We start from the raw sequence: 16188 nt of genomic DNA, 5'->3' as shown, positions 1-16188 counted from the left end.
TATAACCTGGGTATCTCCTGTATATAATTATATATGTACAGCTGGTATAAGTTATACATCTTCTTGTATCTAGTGATACGGACCATGCTGGTATAACCTGGGCATCTCCTGTATATAATTATATATGTACAGCTGGTATAAGTTATACATCTTCTTGTATATAGTGATATGGAGCATGCTGGTATAACCTGGGTATCTCCTGTATATAATTATATATGTACAGCTGGTATAACCTGGGTATCTCCTGTATATAATTATATATGTACAGCTGGTATAACCTGGGTATCTCCTGTATATAATTATATATGTACAGCTGGTATAACCTGGGTATCTCCTGTATATAATTATATATGTACAGCTGGTATAAGTTATACATCTTCTTGTATCTAGTGATACGGACCATGCTGGTATAACCTGGGTATCTCCTGTATATAATTATATATGTACAGCTGGTATAAGTTATACATCTTCTTGTATATAGTGATATGGAGCATGCTGGTATAACCTGGGTATCTCCTGTATATAATTATATATGTACAGCTGGTATAAGTTATACATCTTCTTGTATACAGTGATATGGAGCATGCTGGTATAACCTGGGTATCTCCTGTATATAATTATATATGTACAGCTGGTATAAGTTATACATCTTCTTGTATATAGTGATACGGACCATGCTGGTATAACCTGGGTATCTCCTGTATATAATTATACATGTACAGCTGGTATAAGTTATACATCTTCTTGTATATAGTGATATGGAGCATGCTGGTATAACCTGGGTATCTCCTGTATATAATTATACATGTACAGCTGGTATAAGTTATACATCTTCTTGTATATAGTGATACGGACCATGCTGGTATAACCTGGGTATCTCCTGTATATAATTATACATGTACAGCTGGTATAAGTTATACATCTTCTTGTATATAGTGATATGGACCATGCTGGTATAACCTGGGCATCTCCTGTATATAATTATATATGTACTGCTGGTATAAGTTATACATCTTCTTATATATTTTATGGATTAGTCTGGTATATTCATAAATTACATCTTAGTTTATTTTCTCCTAGACTCAAGTTGTCCAACGAGGAGATTAAGAAAGCCATTATGGAGATGGATGAGCAAGAAGATCTCCCTAAAGATATGCTGGAGCAGGTAGGACGCGGGGGCTCAGACTGGCGACAGTCGTCTTTTTGAAGTTTTCTTCTTACTTTACTCTCTGTGTATGATTTTATGGCACGGGACACATTTGGGGATTTTTGTCTCTCCCCTCGCTAGTGATACATTGTAATCATTCACTCAGCTAATTTGTTTCTTCTTTCTAAAGAACAAGTCTGCACATTGCTCCTCAATTCCCGCCATAGACATAAAGTATCTGTGCAGAACAGGTATTTCACATGATCGGAGGGAGATTAGCGGCTGCACATCCACCCAGCGCTGATTATCTCTGTGGAAGGAAACACCTAGGCGCCTACAATGCCAACCCATCCGGACACAGTTTCCTTATAGGAGATGTATAGAAACAGTAAATACCGCCCATATAGACGTGGTTCTTACTGCACATAGGGAGAGCTAGAACTCCTCGTGGAGGTGAAATTCCACCTAAGTTTCCTGGACCCACCACAGAGACATTATTAGGTGCTCTCTGTGGACCATGGGGGGCAGCAGCTCCAGATGGCCGTTCCCTTCTTCCATATGGGCAGTTAGTAAATGAAATCAAAAGGGGAGCTTCAGGGGCTCAAAAACTTATTTTGCACCATTAACTTTTTTTAATTACTAAATAAAGTCGTCTGAGTATCAGGAGGATCCTGAGGTGGAGAACCTCGTCATCGTTTGGCGTCACGTCGGTGCCTGGTGTGTGGCTATGGCATTTATCGGCATGAATAGCACTCGCTCAGGATGCGCCAATCCCACACTTAAAGACACCTGTCCTGCTGATGGGTTCAGACATTAATTAAAGGGGTTGTCCATGACTTACTTATTAATGAGCTATACTTAGGATAGGTCTTCAGTATCAGATCAGCGGAGGTCCAGTCCCTGTTATTATAATCTCCTGTGCTGGATCTACATAACTCTGTCCTCCATGCAGCGCTGCCTCCACTTCATTCAAGCAAATACTTAATAGACTTTCTTTGTGGTTTTGAAGTACTCAGACGGCTTTATGACTTCCCGGCCGGAGGCCATCCTGCACTAATGAGCTCTAAGTGAGGGAAACAGACTGTCTGCAGTCTACGAGCTTCTGGTTTGGCAGCTCAGGACGGACACTTCTCTGGATTAGATTTCAGAAGGTGCATTAACAAGGGAACGATACTGAGAGCCGATCTTAGGTTTCTCAGTAATCACGGTGGTTTCTATCAACTCTCACATTACAATTTACAAGCAAAAAAATGCGGGTTCTCCTACTAATAGGAACTCTACAAGCACATGTGTAGATGACAGCAATCCAGGGTATCTGACCTACCAGAGGATCCTCCACTGGGCCAAGGCCAGGGGTGGGCTGGGAACCTAAAGTGGCCCTGAAAAAACTAAAAGTGGCTCCATTTTGTAGTGTTTTGCAGCACATTATGCCATGGTAGCAGAGCTCAATACCACAGGACACCACAAAATACTGCCCCAGCAACACAAAATATCTCCCCAAAAACTGCTCCTCTGTGGTGGTCAGGGCCAGCTGCCACATTCTGTCCTTCTACTCCAGTTGCCTTAGGATGGCATACAGTTTAATTCAGGAGTCTGGAGGAGAGCGTTAGATCATCACTTACCACGGCTGGTGGCTGTGAGGAGGCCCAGGAAGTTTCTCTATAGGGTCTATGGCCAGTATGCCCCTGGCCAAGGCTCTGATATCATAGTGGGCCCCAAAGGTCCAAGAGAAAAATATTGTTTGGAGCTGCCTTTGGAGCCAATTACTATCCCCTAGGGCAGACATGGCCAACCTGAGGCTCTCCAGCTGTTGCAGAATTACAACTCCCAGCATGCCCAGATTGCCTACAGCTAACAGCCTACAGCAGGGCATGGTGGAAATTGTAGTTTTACAACAGCTGGAGAGCCACAGGTTGGTCATCCCTGATCTAGGGTCTATTTCTTTGAATCAAAATATATTAGACTTTATTGATGATGTTGGGTTTAGGCTCCAAGAATAATTTCCTCTGGAGGGTCCAAGGAAACCCAGTCTGACCAGGGACTGTTATGTTGGGCTGGAACCATGTGGTTATTGTGAACGTCCAGGGCTCCAATCTCCAAAGACAACTAATGGGAAGCAGGTAAAAGGAGAACTAACCTAGGACATGCCACTCAGCTATCAAAATAGGAATGACCATCCCTAGAACATTCCACCCTACAACCTACAAGTAAGGGCAATCCCTAGGACATGCCACTCTACTACCTACAAGTAAGGGCAATCCCTATGACATGCCACTCTACTACCTACAAGTAAGGGCAATCCCTAGGACATTCCACCCTACTACCTACAAGTAAGGACCATCCTTAGGACATGCCACTCTACTACGAAAAAGGAAGGACCATCCCTAGGACTTGCCACTCTACTATGAAAAAGAAAGGACCATCCCTTGGACATGCCACCCTACTACAAAAAAGAAAGGACCATCCCTTGGACATGCTACCCTACTACGAAAAATAAAGGACCATCCCTTGGACATGCCACCCTACTACGAAAAAGAAAGGACCATCCTTTGGACGTGCCACCCTACTACGAAAAAGTGAAGACCATCCCTGTCCAGGGCTCCAATTTTCATAGACAACTAATGGGAAGCAGTAAAAAGGAGAACTAACCTAGGACACTCGGCTATCAAAAAAGGAATGGCCATCCCTAGGACATTCCACCCTGCTACCTACAAGTAAGGGCAATCCCTAGGACATGCCACTCTACTACGAAAAAAGAAGGACCATCTCTAGACATGCCACTCTACTATGAAAAAGAAAGGATCATTCCTTGGACAAGCCACCCTACTACGAAAAAGAAAGGACCATCCCTTGGGCATGCCATCCTACTACGAAAAAGAAAGGACCATCCCTTGGACATGCCACCCTACTATGAAAAAGAAAGGACCATCCCTTGGGCATACCACCCTACTACAAAAAAGAAAGGACCATCCCTTGGACATGCCACCCTACTAAGAAAAATAAAGGACCATCCTTTGGATGTGCCACCCTACTATGAAAAAGTGAAGACCCTAGTACATGATTCCCTGCTAGTGAAAAGTAAGGACCATCCCTAGGACAATGGACATGCCACCCTGCTACCAAATAGTAAGGACAATGCCTTGGACAATGACACTTTGCTCATGAAAAGGGGGTCTATCCCTAGTAGCATGCCACCATGCTCCTGAAAAAGGAGGACTAGCCATAGTAGTATGTCACATTGATTCAGAAAAGGAGGGAGATAGGATGTTGATCAGGGATTTGTTCCAATTGTCATTCTTGTCCTTCTAGGACGGCACAATTACCATCCACCTAATGGGGATTTAGCCTTTTTTTTGGATCAACAGAGTAGTATTTTAGGTTGTTACTATACCATGACTTACTTCTCAAAAGATAAGACCATGTCATCTTACTCCTTAAAAGAGAAGACCATCCCCTGGACCATAGCACCCTGCTCTCATAAAAGAATCCCTCTTGTAGACATTGGATATCTCTATGTCAGAATTCTGCATTTAGATGGATTTTAAGGTAGTTTTTTGAGGGTCTTGAGTTGAACATTGCTGGTTTTGTCCTTCTTTGATTCTAAAACTGAGGAGCCAAGGCTGACAGAATGATGTTTGTGCCTGGAGGACGTAGGAAATATAGATATAGTAAGCGGCTGGGCCTGTAGAGGGTCATTCATTACCACGGACTCTGGTTATAGACATGTCCTCTGTGAGATCATCCCAGTCTGCCCGCTGGATAACCAGCTCATTATATACCAGGCTGTCAGCCGTGATAATTTGTGGGGACTCTGAGGTCACGGGGGATGGACGAGGGCATCAGAATGACAATAAATTGGTCTATAATTAAGAGATCCAGTAACTCTGCCCCCCGGCCCCGTCTGGGGCATGGCATCTATGTCTGGACTGAGGCTCTCGGTAAGAATATGACCGTTCTTCTTGGTTTGACCCTGTGGTCCTTTTACATAGAACAATGTCTCTATTTAGCTTTAGCATTGTATTTTAGGTGCGTGTCATACCCCGGCCGATGTCTAACAGTATACATAATATGTAGAGGGCGAAGGAAGTGGGGCCCTAACCCAGGTTACTTGCGTTCTCCTACCCTATTGGCATTGTGCACCTGAATATGGTCACCAGCAATGAATCATTATGCTCCTCCCATTTATGTAGGACATGCCCCCAACGTACAGAACTATACATACAACTATCCATCACATGGTACAGATCCCCGATCCGAATACAGAACGCAAACCTGACCTCTAGGTAAATACAGACACCCGGAATCCTAAATAAATTCAAACCTCAGAACAGACCCGCAAAATGAATTAAAACACCAGACCCCTTAAGTAAATACAGACCCACAAAATATAGAACCAATGAAGCTAATATTGACCCCAGATCAAACCCCCCTAAAATAAGCAAAGACCCCTTAATACAGACCCCTTTATAAAGAACTCAAATCAGAGTACCCCTTAATACAGACCCCAGACTACACTTTATATATACACCCCACACCAAACCCCCTATATAAACAGACCTCGCTTTATATACCCCAGACAATCCCCCTATATAAACAGACCCCAGACCAGACCAAACCCCCTATATAAACAGACCCCTCTTTATATATACCCCAGACCAAACCCCTTATATAAACAGACCCCAGACCAGACCCCACTTTATATACCTTAGACCATACCCCTGTATAAACAGACCCCAGACCAGACCAGACCCCTCTTTATATATACCCCAGACCAAACCCCTTATATAAACAGACCCCAGACCAGACCAAACCCCCTATATAAACAGACCCCTCTTTATATATACCCCAGACCAAACCCCTTATATAAACAGACCCCAGACCAGACCCCACTTTATATACCCCAGACCATACCCCTGTATAAACAGACCGCAAACCAGACCCCATTTTATATACCCCAGACCATACCCCTCTATAAACAGACCCCAGACCAAACCCCTTATATAAACAGACCACACCCCAGACCCCATTTTATATACCCCAGACCATACCCCTATATAAACAGACCCCAGACCAAACCCCCTATATAAACAGACCCCTCTTTATATATACCCCAGACCGAACCCCTTATATAAACAGACCCCAGACCAGACCGAACCCCTTATATAAACAGACCCCAGACCAGACCGAACCCCTTATATAAACAGACCCCAGACCAGACCGAACCCCTTATATAAACAGACCCCAGACCAAACCCCTTATATAAACAGATCACACCCCAGACACCATTTTATATACCCCAGACCATACCCCTATATAAACAGACCCCAGACCCGACCCCTCTTTATATATTCCCCTAGACCGAACCCCTTATATAAACAGACCCCAGACCAGACCGAACCCCTTATATAAACAGACCCCAGACCAGACCGCACCCCTTATATAAACAGACCCCAGACCAGACCGAACTCCTTATATAAACAGACCCCAGACCAAACCCCTTATATAAACAGACCCCAGACCAAACCCCTTATATAAACAGACCCCAGACCAGACCCCACTTTATATACCCCAGACCATACCCCTATATAAACAGACCCCAGACCAGACCGAACCCCTTATATAAACAGACCCCGGACCAGACCAGATCCCTCTTTATATATACCCCAGACCATACCCCTATATAAACAGATACCAGACCAGACCCCTCTTCATATATATACCCCAGACCATACCCCTATATAAACAGACCCCAGGCCAGACCGAACCCCTTATATAAACAGACCCCAGACCAGACCGAACCCCTTATATAAACAGACCCCAGACCGCACCCCTTATATAAACAGACCCCAGACCAGACCGAACTCCTTATATAAACAGACCCCAGACCAAACCCCTTATATAAACAGACCCCAGACCAAAACCCTTATATAAACAGACCCCAGACCAGACCCCACTTTATATACCCCAGACCATACCCCTATATAAACAGACCCCAGACCAGACCGAACCCCTTATATAAACAGACCCCGGACCAGACCAGATCCCTCTTTATATATACCCCAGACCATACCCCTATATAAACAGATACCAGACCAGACCCCTCTTCATATATATACCCCAGACCATACCCCTATATAAACAGACCCCAGGCCAGACCGAACCCCTTATATAAACAGACCCCAGACCAGACCGAACCCCTTATATAAACAGACCCCAGACCAGACCAGATCCCTCTTTATATATACCCCAGACCATACCCCTATATAAACAGACACCAGACCAGACCCCTCTTCATATATATACCCCAGACCATACCCCTATATAAACAGACCCCAGACCAGACCGAACCCTTTATATAAACAGACCCCAGACCAGACCGAACCCCTTATATAAACAGACCCCAGACCAAACCCCTTATATAAACAGATCACACCCCAGACACCATTTTATATACCCCAGACCATACCCCTATATAAACAGACCCCAGACCAGACCCCTCTTTATATATACCCCAGACCCCGTATATAACCAGACTCCAGACCAGACCCTTATATATACCCCAGACCAGAGTGCCCACATATGTAGAGACCTCAGACCAGACAGTTACTCACCTCCTCATCATTTATCCTTGGTTGAACTTTATGGACCTATGTCTTTTTTTTCAACCGTATTAACTATGTATTATGTATGTATCCATTTTCACTTCCCGGGCCATGTGTTAATACCGCATATAAATCTTATGGAGACTGACGCTGTGGCTACTAAGAACCATGCAGTGGAAAGGGTCCACCTCCCTTCTCCATGGTCTGTGTGAACCCATGAAGCCCAGAGTTTCCATTTGTCACAAGAGATGGCAGGGAAATTGCATTAAATGAGTGACATGTCCTCCTGTCCTAAGATGGAAAACAATGAAGAAGCTTGTAACCCGGCGGCGCTGTGTTGGTATAACAGGACGCCACCTGGCTTAAACGAATAGCACGTTACCAAGCGTTTGCTGTACCAGAAAATGTTATCCAAACCATCCCACACGAGCAACTGCCCCCACAAGTGGCCCCATACCTGAATCTGCCCTGTAATGTCACTAGTCACAAACAGATGGTCCAAGGTCCAGTCCAGCGAGGATGTCCAGCGCTATGGTATGTGATGGCTGTGTAATATCAGAGAATAATGGAATGTATTTATTATTTTCATCCCATCAGCTCTTGAAGTTCATCCCTGAGAAGAGCGACATTGACCTGCTGGAGGAACACAAACACGAGATTGACCGCATGGCACGGGCTGACCGCTTCTTGTATGAGATGAGCAGGTGGGTGCGCTGCAGACTCAGCGAGGTGTCAATACTTATCAAAAATCATTGTTCTAAACTTTCCACCCCTCATCCCCCGTCTTATTTCTAGGATCGACCACTATCAGCAGCGGCTGCAGGCTTTGTTTTTCAAGAAGAAGTTCCCAGAGCGATTAGCGGAGGCGAAGCCTAAGGTTGAAGGTGAGACCTGATGAATCAACGGCCCCTCCACGCCCCCGAGGATCTATGGATCTCACAATGATCTGATATAATGTGGGCCTTCATCAGTAAAGATGGCGAGATCCAGCAGTATACTCAGGGGTGCAGATTCTCATTGTCAGGCAATGCTCCATGGGAGACAAGTATGCAGATTAGCCCGGACCCTCATGTGGCTGATATGAGATAACTTGCAATAGTTTTGCATTTCCTTTGCTGTACCGGTCCCTTACTGACACTGACCTGATCTTTGTCCCCTCTTGAAGCCCTGCTCCTGGCGTGCAAGGAACTGACCCGAAGCAGACGATTAAAGCAGCTTTTTGAAGTCGTCTTGGCCTTCGGAAACTACATGAATAAAGGCCAGAGAGGAAACGCGTTTGGCTTCAAAGTTGCGAGTCTGAATAAGATCATTGATACCAAATCCAGTATAGACAGGTAGGACTGCCCGACTGTTAAAGGGACACTGTCTGCTCCTGGTGCTCACTGCCACAGTGTGGTTTCTACGTTGTAGCAACTCGTTCATGACACATATTTCATCAGATGCCCCATACTCTTATGTGATGTCAAAGGGTTAAGAGCGAGTAGACGTCAGGAAAGGGCAACGTTCAACTTTGGTGGGCGCACCACCAATGAGGCCAGGTGAGGCAGGGGCGCACCACCAATGAGGCCAGGTGAGGCAGGGGCGCACCACCAATGAGGCCAGGTGAGGCAGGGGCGCACCACCAATGAGGCCAGGTGAGGCAGGGGCGCACCACCAATGAGGCCAGGTGAGGCAGGGGCGCACCACCAATGAGGCCAGGTGAGGCAGGGGCGCACCACCAATGAGGCCAGGTGAGGCAGGGGCGCACCACCAATGAGGCCAGGTGAGGCAAGGGTGCACCACCAATGAGGCCAGGTGAGGCAGGGGCGCACCACCAATGAGGCCAGGTGAGGCAGGGGCGCACCACCAATGAGGCCAGGTGAGGCAAGGGTGCACCACCAATGAGGCCAGGTGAGGCAAGGGCGCACCACCAATGAGGCCAGGTGAGGCAGGGGCGCACCACCAATGAGGCCAGGTGAGGCAGGGGCGCACCACCAATGAGGCCAGGTGAGGCAAGGGCGCACCACCAATGAGGCCAGGTGAGGCAGGGGCGCACCACCAATGAGGCCAGGTGAGGCAGGGGCGCACCACCAATGAGGCCAGGTGAGGCAAGGGTGCACCACCAATGAGGCCAGGTGAGGCAGGGGCGCACCACCAATGAGGCCAGGTGAGGCAGGGGCGCACCACCAATGAGGCCAGGTGAGGCAGGGGCGCACCACCAATGAGGCCAGGTGAGGCAGGGGCGCACCGACAATGAGGCCAGGTGAGGCAGGGGCGCACCACCAATGAGGCCAGGTGAGGCAGGGGTGCACCGACAATGAGGCCAGGTGAGGCAGGGGCGCACCACCAATGAGGCCAGGTGAGGCAGGGGCGCACCACCAATGAGGCCAGGTGAGGCAGTGGCGCACCACCAATGAGGCCAGGTGAGGCAGGGGCGCACCGACAATGAGGCCAGGTGAGGCAGGGGCGCACCACCAATGAGGCCAGGTGAGGCAGGGGCGCACCACCAATGAGGCCAGGTGAGGCAGGGGCGCACCACCAAAGAGGCCAGGTGAGGCGATCGCCTCAGGCAGCACCAGGTAAGGGCAAGAAGGGGGGGGGGGGGTCATGTGATATCAGGAAGGAAGCTCACTGGACAGATTTTAGCTCCTAAACCCATTGCTGATGGTTTCCTCTTCTTCTAGGAACATCACCCTCTTGCACTACCTAATTATGATATTTGAGAAGACGTACCCCGACATCCTCAACATCCAGGGGGAACTCGAGCACCTCTCCGAGGCAGCTAAAGTCAAGTAAGTCATCCCCCACATATAGAATGCCGCCACCATTACCGCTCCTGCAGTGATTGTCACCCAGCTTTCCTTGTGTCCTGAATGCCAGACCTGCAGTTTTACATCCCCCTCGCTCTTCAGGACCCCCGACCACAAACGCTGAAGTGGTGAATCTAAAAATACCGGCTAATTCGCTGTAATGTGTTGGTGACCTCAGCGGCGGCGGCGGCGGCTCGGGTTTGCTTGTCCTGGATCGGGCCGTTCTGCCAAATCAGATGTTCCTGTTTGTCTTCTTCGCATCTGAGTTTTCATAACTCCTCTTGTGGGGTCAGCCTGGGACTGGTCTCCGCCAGGTCGTAACATGATAACGTCCAAGAGCAGAAGAGCCGCTGCCTCTAGATAGAGCAGCAGGTGAGAGAGCCGAGGCCGCCAGATGTTCTGCAGTGACCGCCGCCAGCAGTCTTAAAGGAGAACTCCACCACAGCGTCTGCATGGTCCCAGTGTAATCTGACAGCTAAGCGTCTCTTCTCGGAGCTTTCCCTGGACAGATTGCCAAGCAGTTCCTTGTCTTCCTGTCTGGGTGACTACTTTCCCCTTGTGTATAGCTACAGGTTCCGGAAGTGGTCACAGGAAGCTCTATGTATATTATCTGAAGGGGGGGGGGGGGGGGGCGGGGATCACTTTGGGTTTAATGGATGTGGGATTTTAATGGGGTTTTCCAGCATTAGGGTCCATTCACACATCCGCAAAATGGGTCCGCATCCGAACAGGTGCGGACCCATTCATTTTCAATGGGGCCAGAATGTGCTGTCCGCATCCGCACTTCCGTTCCGCCAAAAAATAGGCATTTTCTATCAGAGTGCCGGCGATGTGCGGTCCGCAAAATGCGGAACGCACATTGCCAGTGTCCGTGTTTTACGGATCCGCAAAACACATACGGACGTGTGAATGGACCCTTAACAATACTGTACGTTGTCTTTCAATTCCTCAGTATTTTCAACATCTCTGTTCATAGTCAGTGAATGGAAACATTCTTGATTACATTAAGACACTAAAAACATATACAGACCCAATTCTTCTCACAGCTGAGGTTTTGTTCCAATGTCTGCCATCTAGAGCTAAATAGCAATCTGTAAAGCTAAACCGCCAGGGCTGCAGACTGATACATTGTAACGGACTATCAGAACAGGGGAGAGATGTGTGCTGCTGAGGTATATGGCAGACGGGTGACTATATTATATATTAGGGGTGGATTTAACGTGAATTCCGTATTGAGATCCAATGTCAGTCTGTGTCCTGCGTCTGTCGATGGGCTTTCTGCAAACCTGTTTAGATGCTGCACAAAATTTCTCGCAGGAAGAAAATTTGGAAAAAGTAAATGAAAGGATTTTTATTCCTGCGGATGCCACGTGGAGGGGCGGGTGCGGGGCAGATTAGTGGCATATTCACAGTACATCAAACTGCACATGCACAGCAGAAGCAATATACAGATCTAGGTGTCTGTTCACATCTGGAGTGTGGCTTCTGTCCATAGCTCTGTGAGATGGTGGACACCAGGAGGGCCCGATAGACTCCACTCACCTGTATTGGGGCCCATTACTTGACTGTAAGGTGATTCTGCTGCTTTTCCTGTTAATTATGACATCGTTGGCTATGGAGACTGCAGGGTTTGCTACAATGTATCAGTCTGGCGTCCAAAGCATTGTCTTCATTGGATACAATTGTATCCACTTCTCTGCCGAGAGCAGGAAGAGCTGTGCGCAGGGTTACCGTCTCTGGGTGTAAACAGGAGTGTTCTCATTCATTGCCAGCAAGCAGAGGTCTTAGAAATGGTGAGGCATAGAAACACAAAGGAGGGAACTTATCAAGCCCTGTACGCCAGAATTCTGCTTTATAATAGTTGTAAGTGGGGGTCAATTTTGGCAGCTTTATGAGCGCAGCGCCAGCGACACAGAATAAGGCTTAGTCTACACGACGACATTTGTCGGCGACAATTTTTATAATGGCAGTCTACGGTGTCGCGCTGCGACTGCGACGCGACAGTCGCAGAAAAATCCATCTCGAATGGATTTTCTGCGACTGTTGCGTCGCAGTCGCAGTCGCAGCATGTAGCATGTTGCATGGCGACACCATAGACTGCCATTATAAAAATCGTTGCGCGACATTGGTGCAACAAAATGTCGCGCGACAAATGTCGTTGTGTAGACCTAGCCTAAGGCTAGGTCTACACGACAACATTTTGTTGCACCAATATCACGCGACAATTTTTATAATGATAGTCTGTGGTGTCGCACTGCGACATACGACATGCTGCAACAGCGTGACAGTCACAAAAAATCCTTTCAAGATGAATTTTTCTGAGACTGACGCGTGGTGCGACACCATAGACTGCCATTATAAAAATTGTCGCGCGACACATGTTGCAGTGTAGTTGTGCCCTATGTGCCGTCGTGCAGACCCAGCCTTAGAGTGAGACTTTGGAAATAATTTTAGAGTAGATCACTTTTGTGTTACATTTATAAAGTGTGATTTAAAAAAAAAAAAATTCCCGGCAGGGTTCCCCCAGGTGTACTTATACAGAAATTGGTGCAACCAATTTTATTATTACTGTGCGCCATCTTCCTAAATTTTACGCAGGTGTGTATAGCAACTCCAGTCTAAAAACTAACCTTAAATACACTGATAAATGACCCCCAAAATCTATGAGGAAGTTGTAGACCTTTTCAATTCTGTATTCATATAAAACCAGAAGCCCCCTTTAAGTTTATGGTACTCCCTTCCTGCCTATGCGTCGTTATACACGTCCGGTTTGTGTACACAGGGTGATACATATTGGATTTTTCTTTTTCAGCTTGGTCGAGTTGGAGAAGGAAGTGCACAATATAAAGACCGGACTGAGGGCCGTGGAGTCGGTGAGTAGTTCTGGACCTTCCCTATCCTCCTGTATTATCAGCACACTGAGCAATCACAGGAGATGGTTATAGGGTGGCATTTTGGGGGGCCATAAGTTTGAGTTTTGCTGGATTTGTGGCCATATATGGCGGCTGCATGTAACGTGCGGAGATCAGAGACGTCTTGTGAACCTCCTCCAGGAAAGATGAGTCTCCTTGTGGTGGGCTGGGAAGCCGACAGCGATATCATCAGCTCAACCACATTGACGACAAAGACTTGAAACTTTATCCTGAGTTATTACAGGAGATTCCTAAGAACACAAGACGAGAATTATACCGAAAATATTGTGTAAATGAGTGTTTATGGGGGGGGGGGGTGATAACAAGAAAGAAAGGGGGCTACAGGGTCCCCTCATAGAGTATTTGTCATGTGTTCCCCAGAATTTTCTATATTTGGATGTTATTTGTGTAATGACTCTGATGAATGACAAACTCCTCTGCCCCCTCTGGACTCCTCTAGATCTCTCTGTCTCCTCAGGGGCGGGCTGGGAACTTAAAGTGGCTCTGGAAAAACTAAAAGTGGCCATCCAAATTGATAGAAGGCGGAGCAACACAAGCCACAAGTGGCCAGGGACAATAGAAGTAGGCGGGGCCAGCAATACCGTAGTGCAGCACAGAATACCTCTCCTGGAGAACGAGATACCACAGTGCAATATAAAATACTTCCCTATAACCATACTGAGGAGGGTGATGCACCTGCAGCTGCTGGCCAGGTACTTAAGTACCTGATACTCCTACATTAATTAATGCTGAGAGCATCAGATTATGTACCTGTCCAGCGACCTTGAGTAGGGCATCAGTCCACCAGAAAATTTCCCTGTAGGGTATATGGCCAGTCCACCCCTGTGTCTCCTCCAGAGCCCTCTGTCCCCTCTAGGCTCCTCTGTCCTCCCCCAGACTCATCTGTCCCCTCTAGGCTCCTCTGTCCTCTTCAGACCACCCTGTCTTCTCCAGACTCCTCTGTCCTGTCCAGATCCCTATATCCTCCTCCAGGTTCCTCTGTCCTCTCCATAAACCTCTTTCCTCTCCATAGGCCTCTGTCCTGTCCATAACCCTATGTCCTCCTCCAGATTCCTCTGTCCCTTCAAGATTTTTATATTCCCCTCCAGACTTCTCTGTCCTTTTCAGACCACCCCGTCCTCTCCAGACTCCTCTGTCCTCTCTAGACTCCTCTGTCCTCCTCCAGGCTCCTCCATCTTTTTCAGACTCCTCTGTCCTCTCCAGACTCCTCTGTCCTCTCCAGACTCCTCTGTCCTCCTCCAGACTCCTCTGTCCTCCTCCAGACTCCTCTGTCCTCCTCCAGGCTCCTCTGTCCTCCACCGGACTCCCCTGTCTTCTCCGGACTCCCCTGTCTTCTCCGGACTCCCCTGTATTCTCCTGACTCCCCTGTCTTCTCCGGACTCCCCTGTCTGCTCTGGACTCCCCTGTCTGCTCTGGACTCCCCTGTCCTCTCTGGACTCCCCTGTCTTCTCCAGACTCCCCTGTCTTCTCCGGACTCCCCTGTCTTCTCCGGACTCCCCTGTCTTCTCCGGACTCCCCTGTCTTCTCCGAACTCCTTTGTCTCCTCCAGACTCATCTCTGCATTCATATTTTTCAGGAACTGGAGTATCAGAAGCGCCACTACAGGAATCCCGAGGACCATTTTGTGTCAGTAATGAGTGACTTCATCACGGTGGCCAGCTTCAGCTTCTCGGAGGTCGAGGACCTGCTGAGTGAGGCCCGAGATAAGGTAAGAGCCTCCATCACCTACAACAGGAACGCAGCACTACTGATCCCGAGCTACTTAATGTCTTATACTCCAGTCGCATCCAGAGCTGCAGTAACATTTCTCATAGTTGGCGGCTTAAAGAATGCAGTTAAGCTGTTTTACATTGAATATATATGCTATGCCCTGTTTCCATGGATGCGCTGGGATGTTCTGGATGCAGCATGAGATGTGATTGGAGTAGTAGTCATTTGATAATAAAGCCTGCTGAGCCTCTTCAAGAAGCCTGTCTACACTGGAGGATTCTCTCTTCATTACAGCTATATTTTAATCACTTGTAGTACCACGTATGACCAGTAGCAGCTCCACATTTTTCTATAGGTACTAATACAACAGCGCCACCATCTTAATTAATTGTTTTTTCTTTTTTTTCTTTCTATAGACATAACATATATACTGTTATGTACGGGGTGGAGCATGACACAATGATTTAAGGAGTACCAAAAAGAGATCCCCTGTGTCATGCTCCACCCCTTAATGTGCTGCAAGGCAAAGCACAGGGTATCATTTCTGCCTGGACTGTTCCTTTAAAGCAGAATATGGCACTGAATAGCATATAAATCAATATCATTATGTGGCATCCTTATTCTATTTTGCTGCCAGTGTCAGTGTTCACTGCTATTTTGGAATTATGTTCACAAACTGAAAAGGAGATTACCTAAACATCCAGAGCTGCATTCTGAATTCTGCTCAGATTCTGTAACCAGTAAACATATATTTTTACTCTTTTAAGATTTCATTTTGTCTTCTATTCAACTTTGCGCCTCCTTATTGGTTGTCACCCAGCTTCCCACGCACCTTGAAGGGCATATAAATTTACTGTCTTGTAATACAGAAATCCACCCCTCCTCCCATTCTTCCCTGTTCTTTCTATAAGTTTTAATTTTGGAATTCTATTCATGAACCAGGTTGCTCAGACTGAACAGATCTACGCATGCAGGGCTGCATGATGACCTGAGTATTTTAATATTAT

At 47.2% G+C, this 16188-nt stretch overlaps 1 protein-coding gene across 6 annotated transcripts in view; it reads left to right on the top strand.

Moving 5' to 3' along the window:
- LOC122931045 (disheveled-associated activator of morphogenesis 2) overlaps positions 1-16188 on the top strand; it is a 222037-nt gene that overhangs the window by 185602 nt on the left and 20247 nt on the right. For all 6 annotated transcript variants that reach the window (XM_044284949.1, XM_044284944.1, XM_044284947.1 and 3 more), the window contains 7 exons: positions 1081-1165; positions 8347-8453; positions 8545-8633; positions 8915-9083; positions 10413-10520; positions 13351-13411; positions 15048-15179. In XM_044284949.1, the coding sequence (XP_044140884.1) occupies positions 1081-1165; positions 8347-8453; positions 8545-8633; positions 8915-9083; positions 10413-10520; positions 13351-13411; positions 15048-15179 (751 nt within the window). The remainder of the gene's footprint in view (positions 1-1080; positions 1166-8346; positions 8454-8544; positions 8634-8914; positions 9084-10412; positions 10521-13350; positions 13412-15047; positions 15180-16188) is intronic.

The sequence above is a fragment of the Bufo gargarizans genome, chromosome 3 (assembly GCF_014858855.1).
Source record: "Bufo gargarizans isolate SCDJY-AF-19 chromosome 3, ASM1485885v1, whole genome shotgun sequence".
Lineage (NCBI taxonomy): Eukaryota > Metazoa > Chordata > Amphibia > Anura > Bufonidae > Bufo > Bufo gargarizans.
Note: the sequence above shows the minus strand (reverse complement) of the source record. Positions and strands in the feature narration are given on the sequence as shown.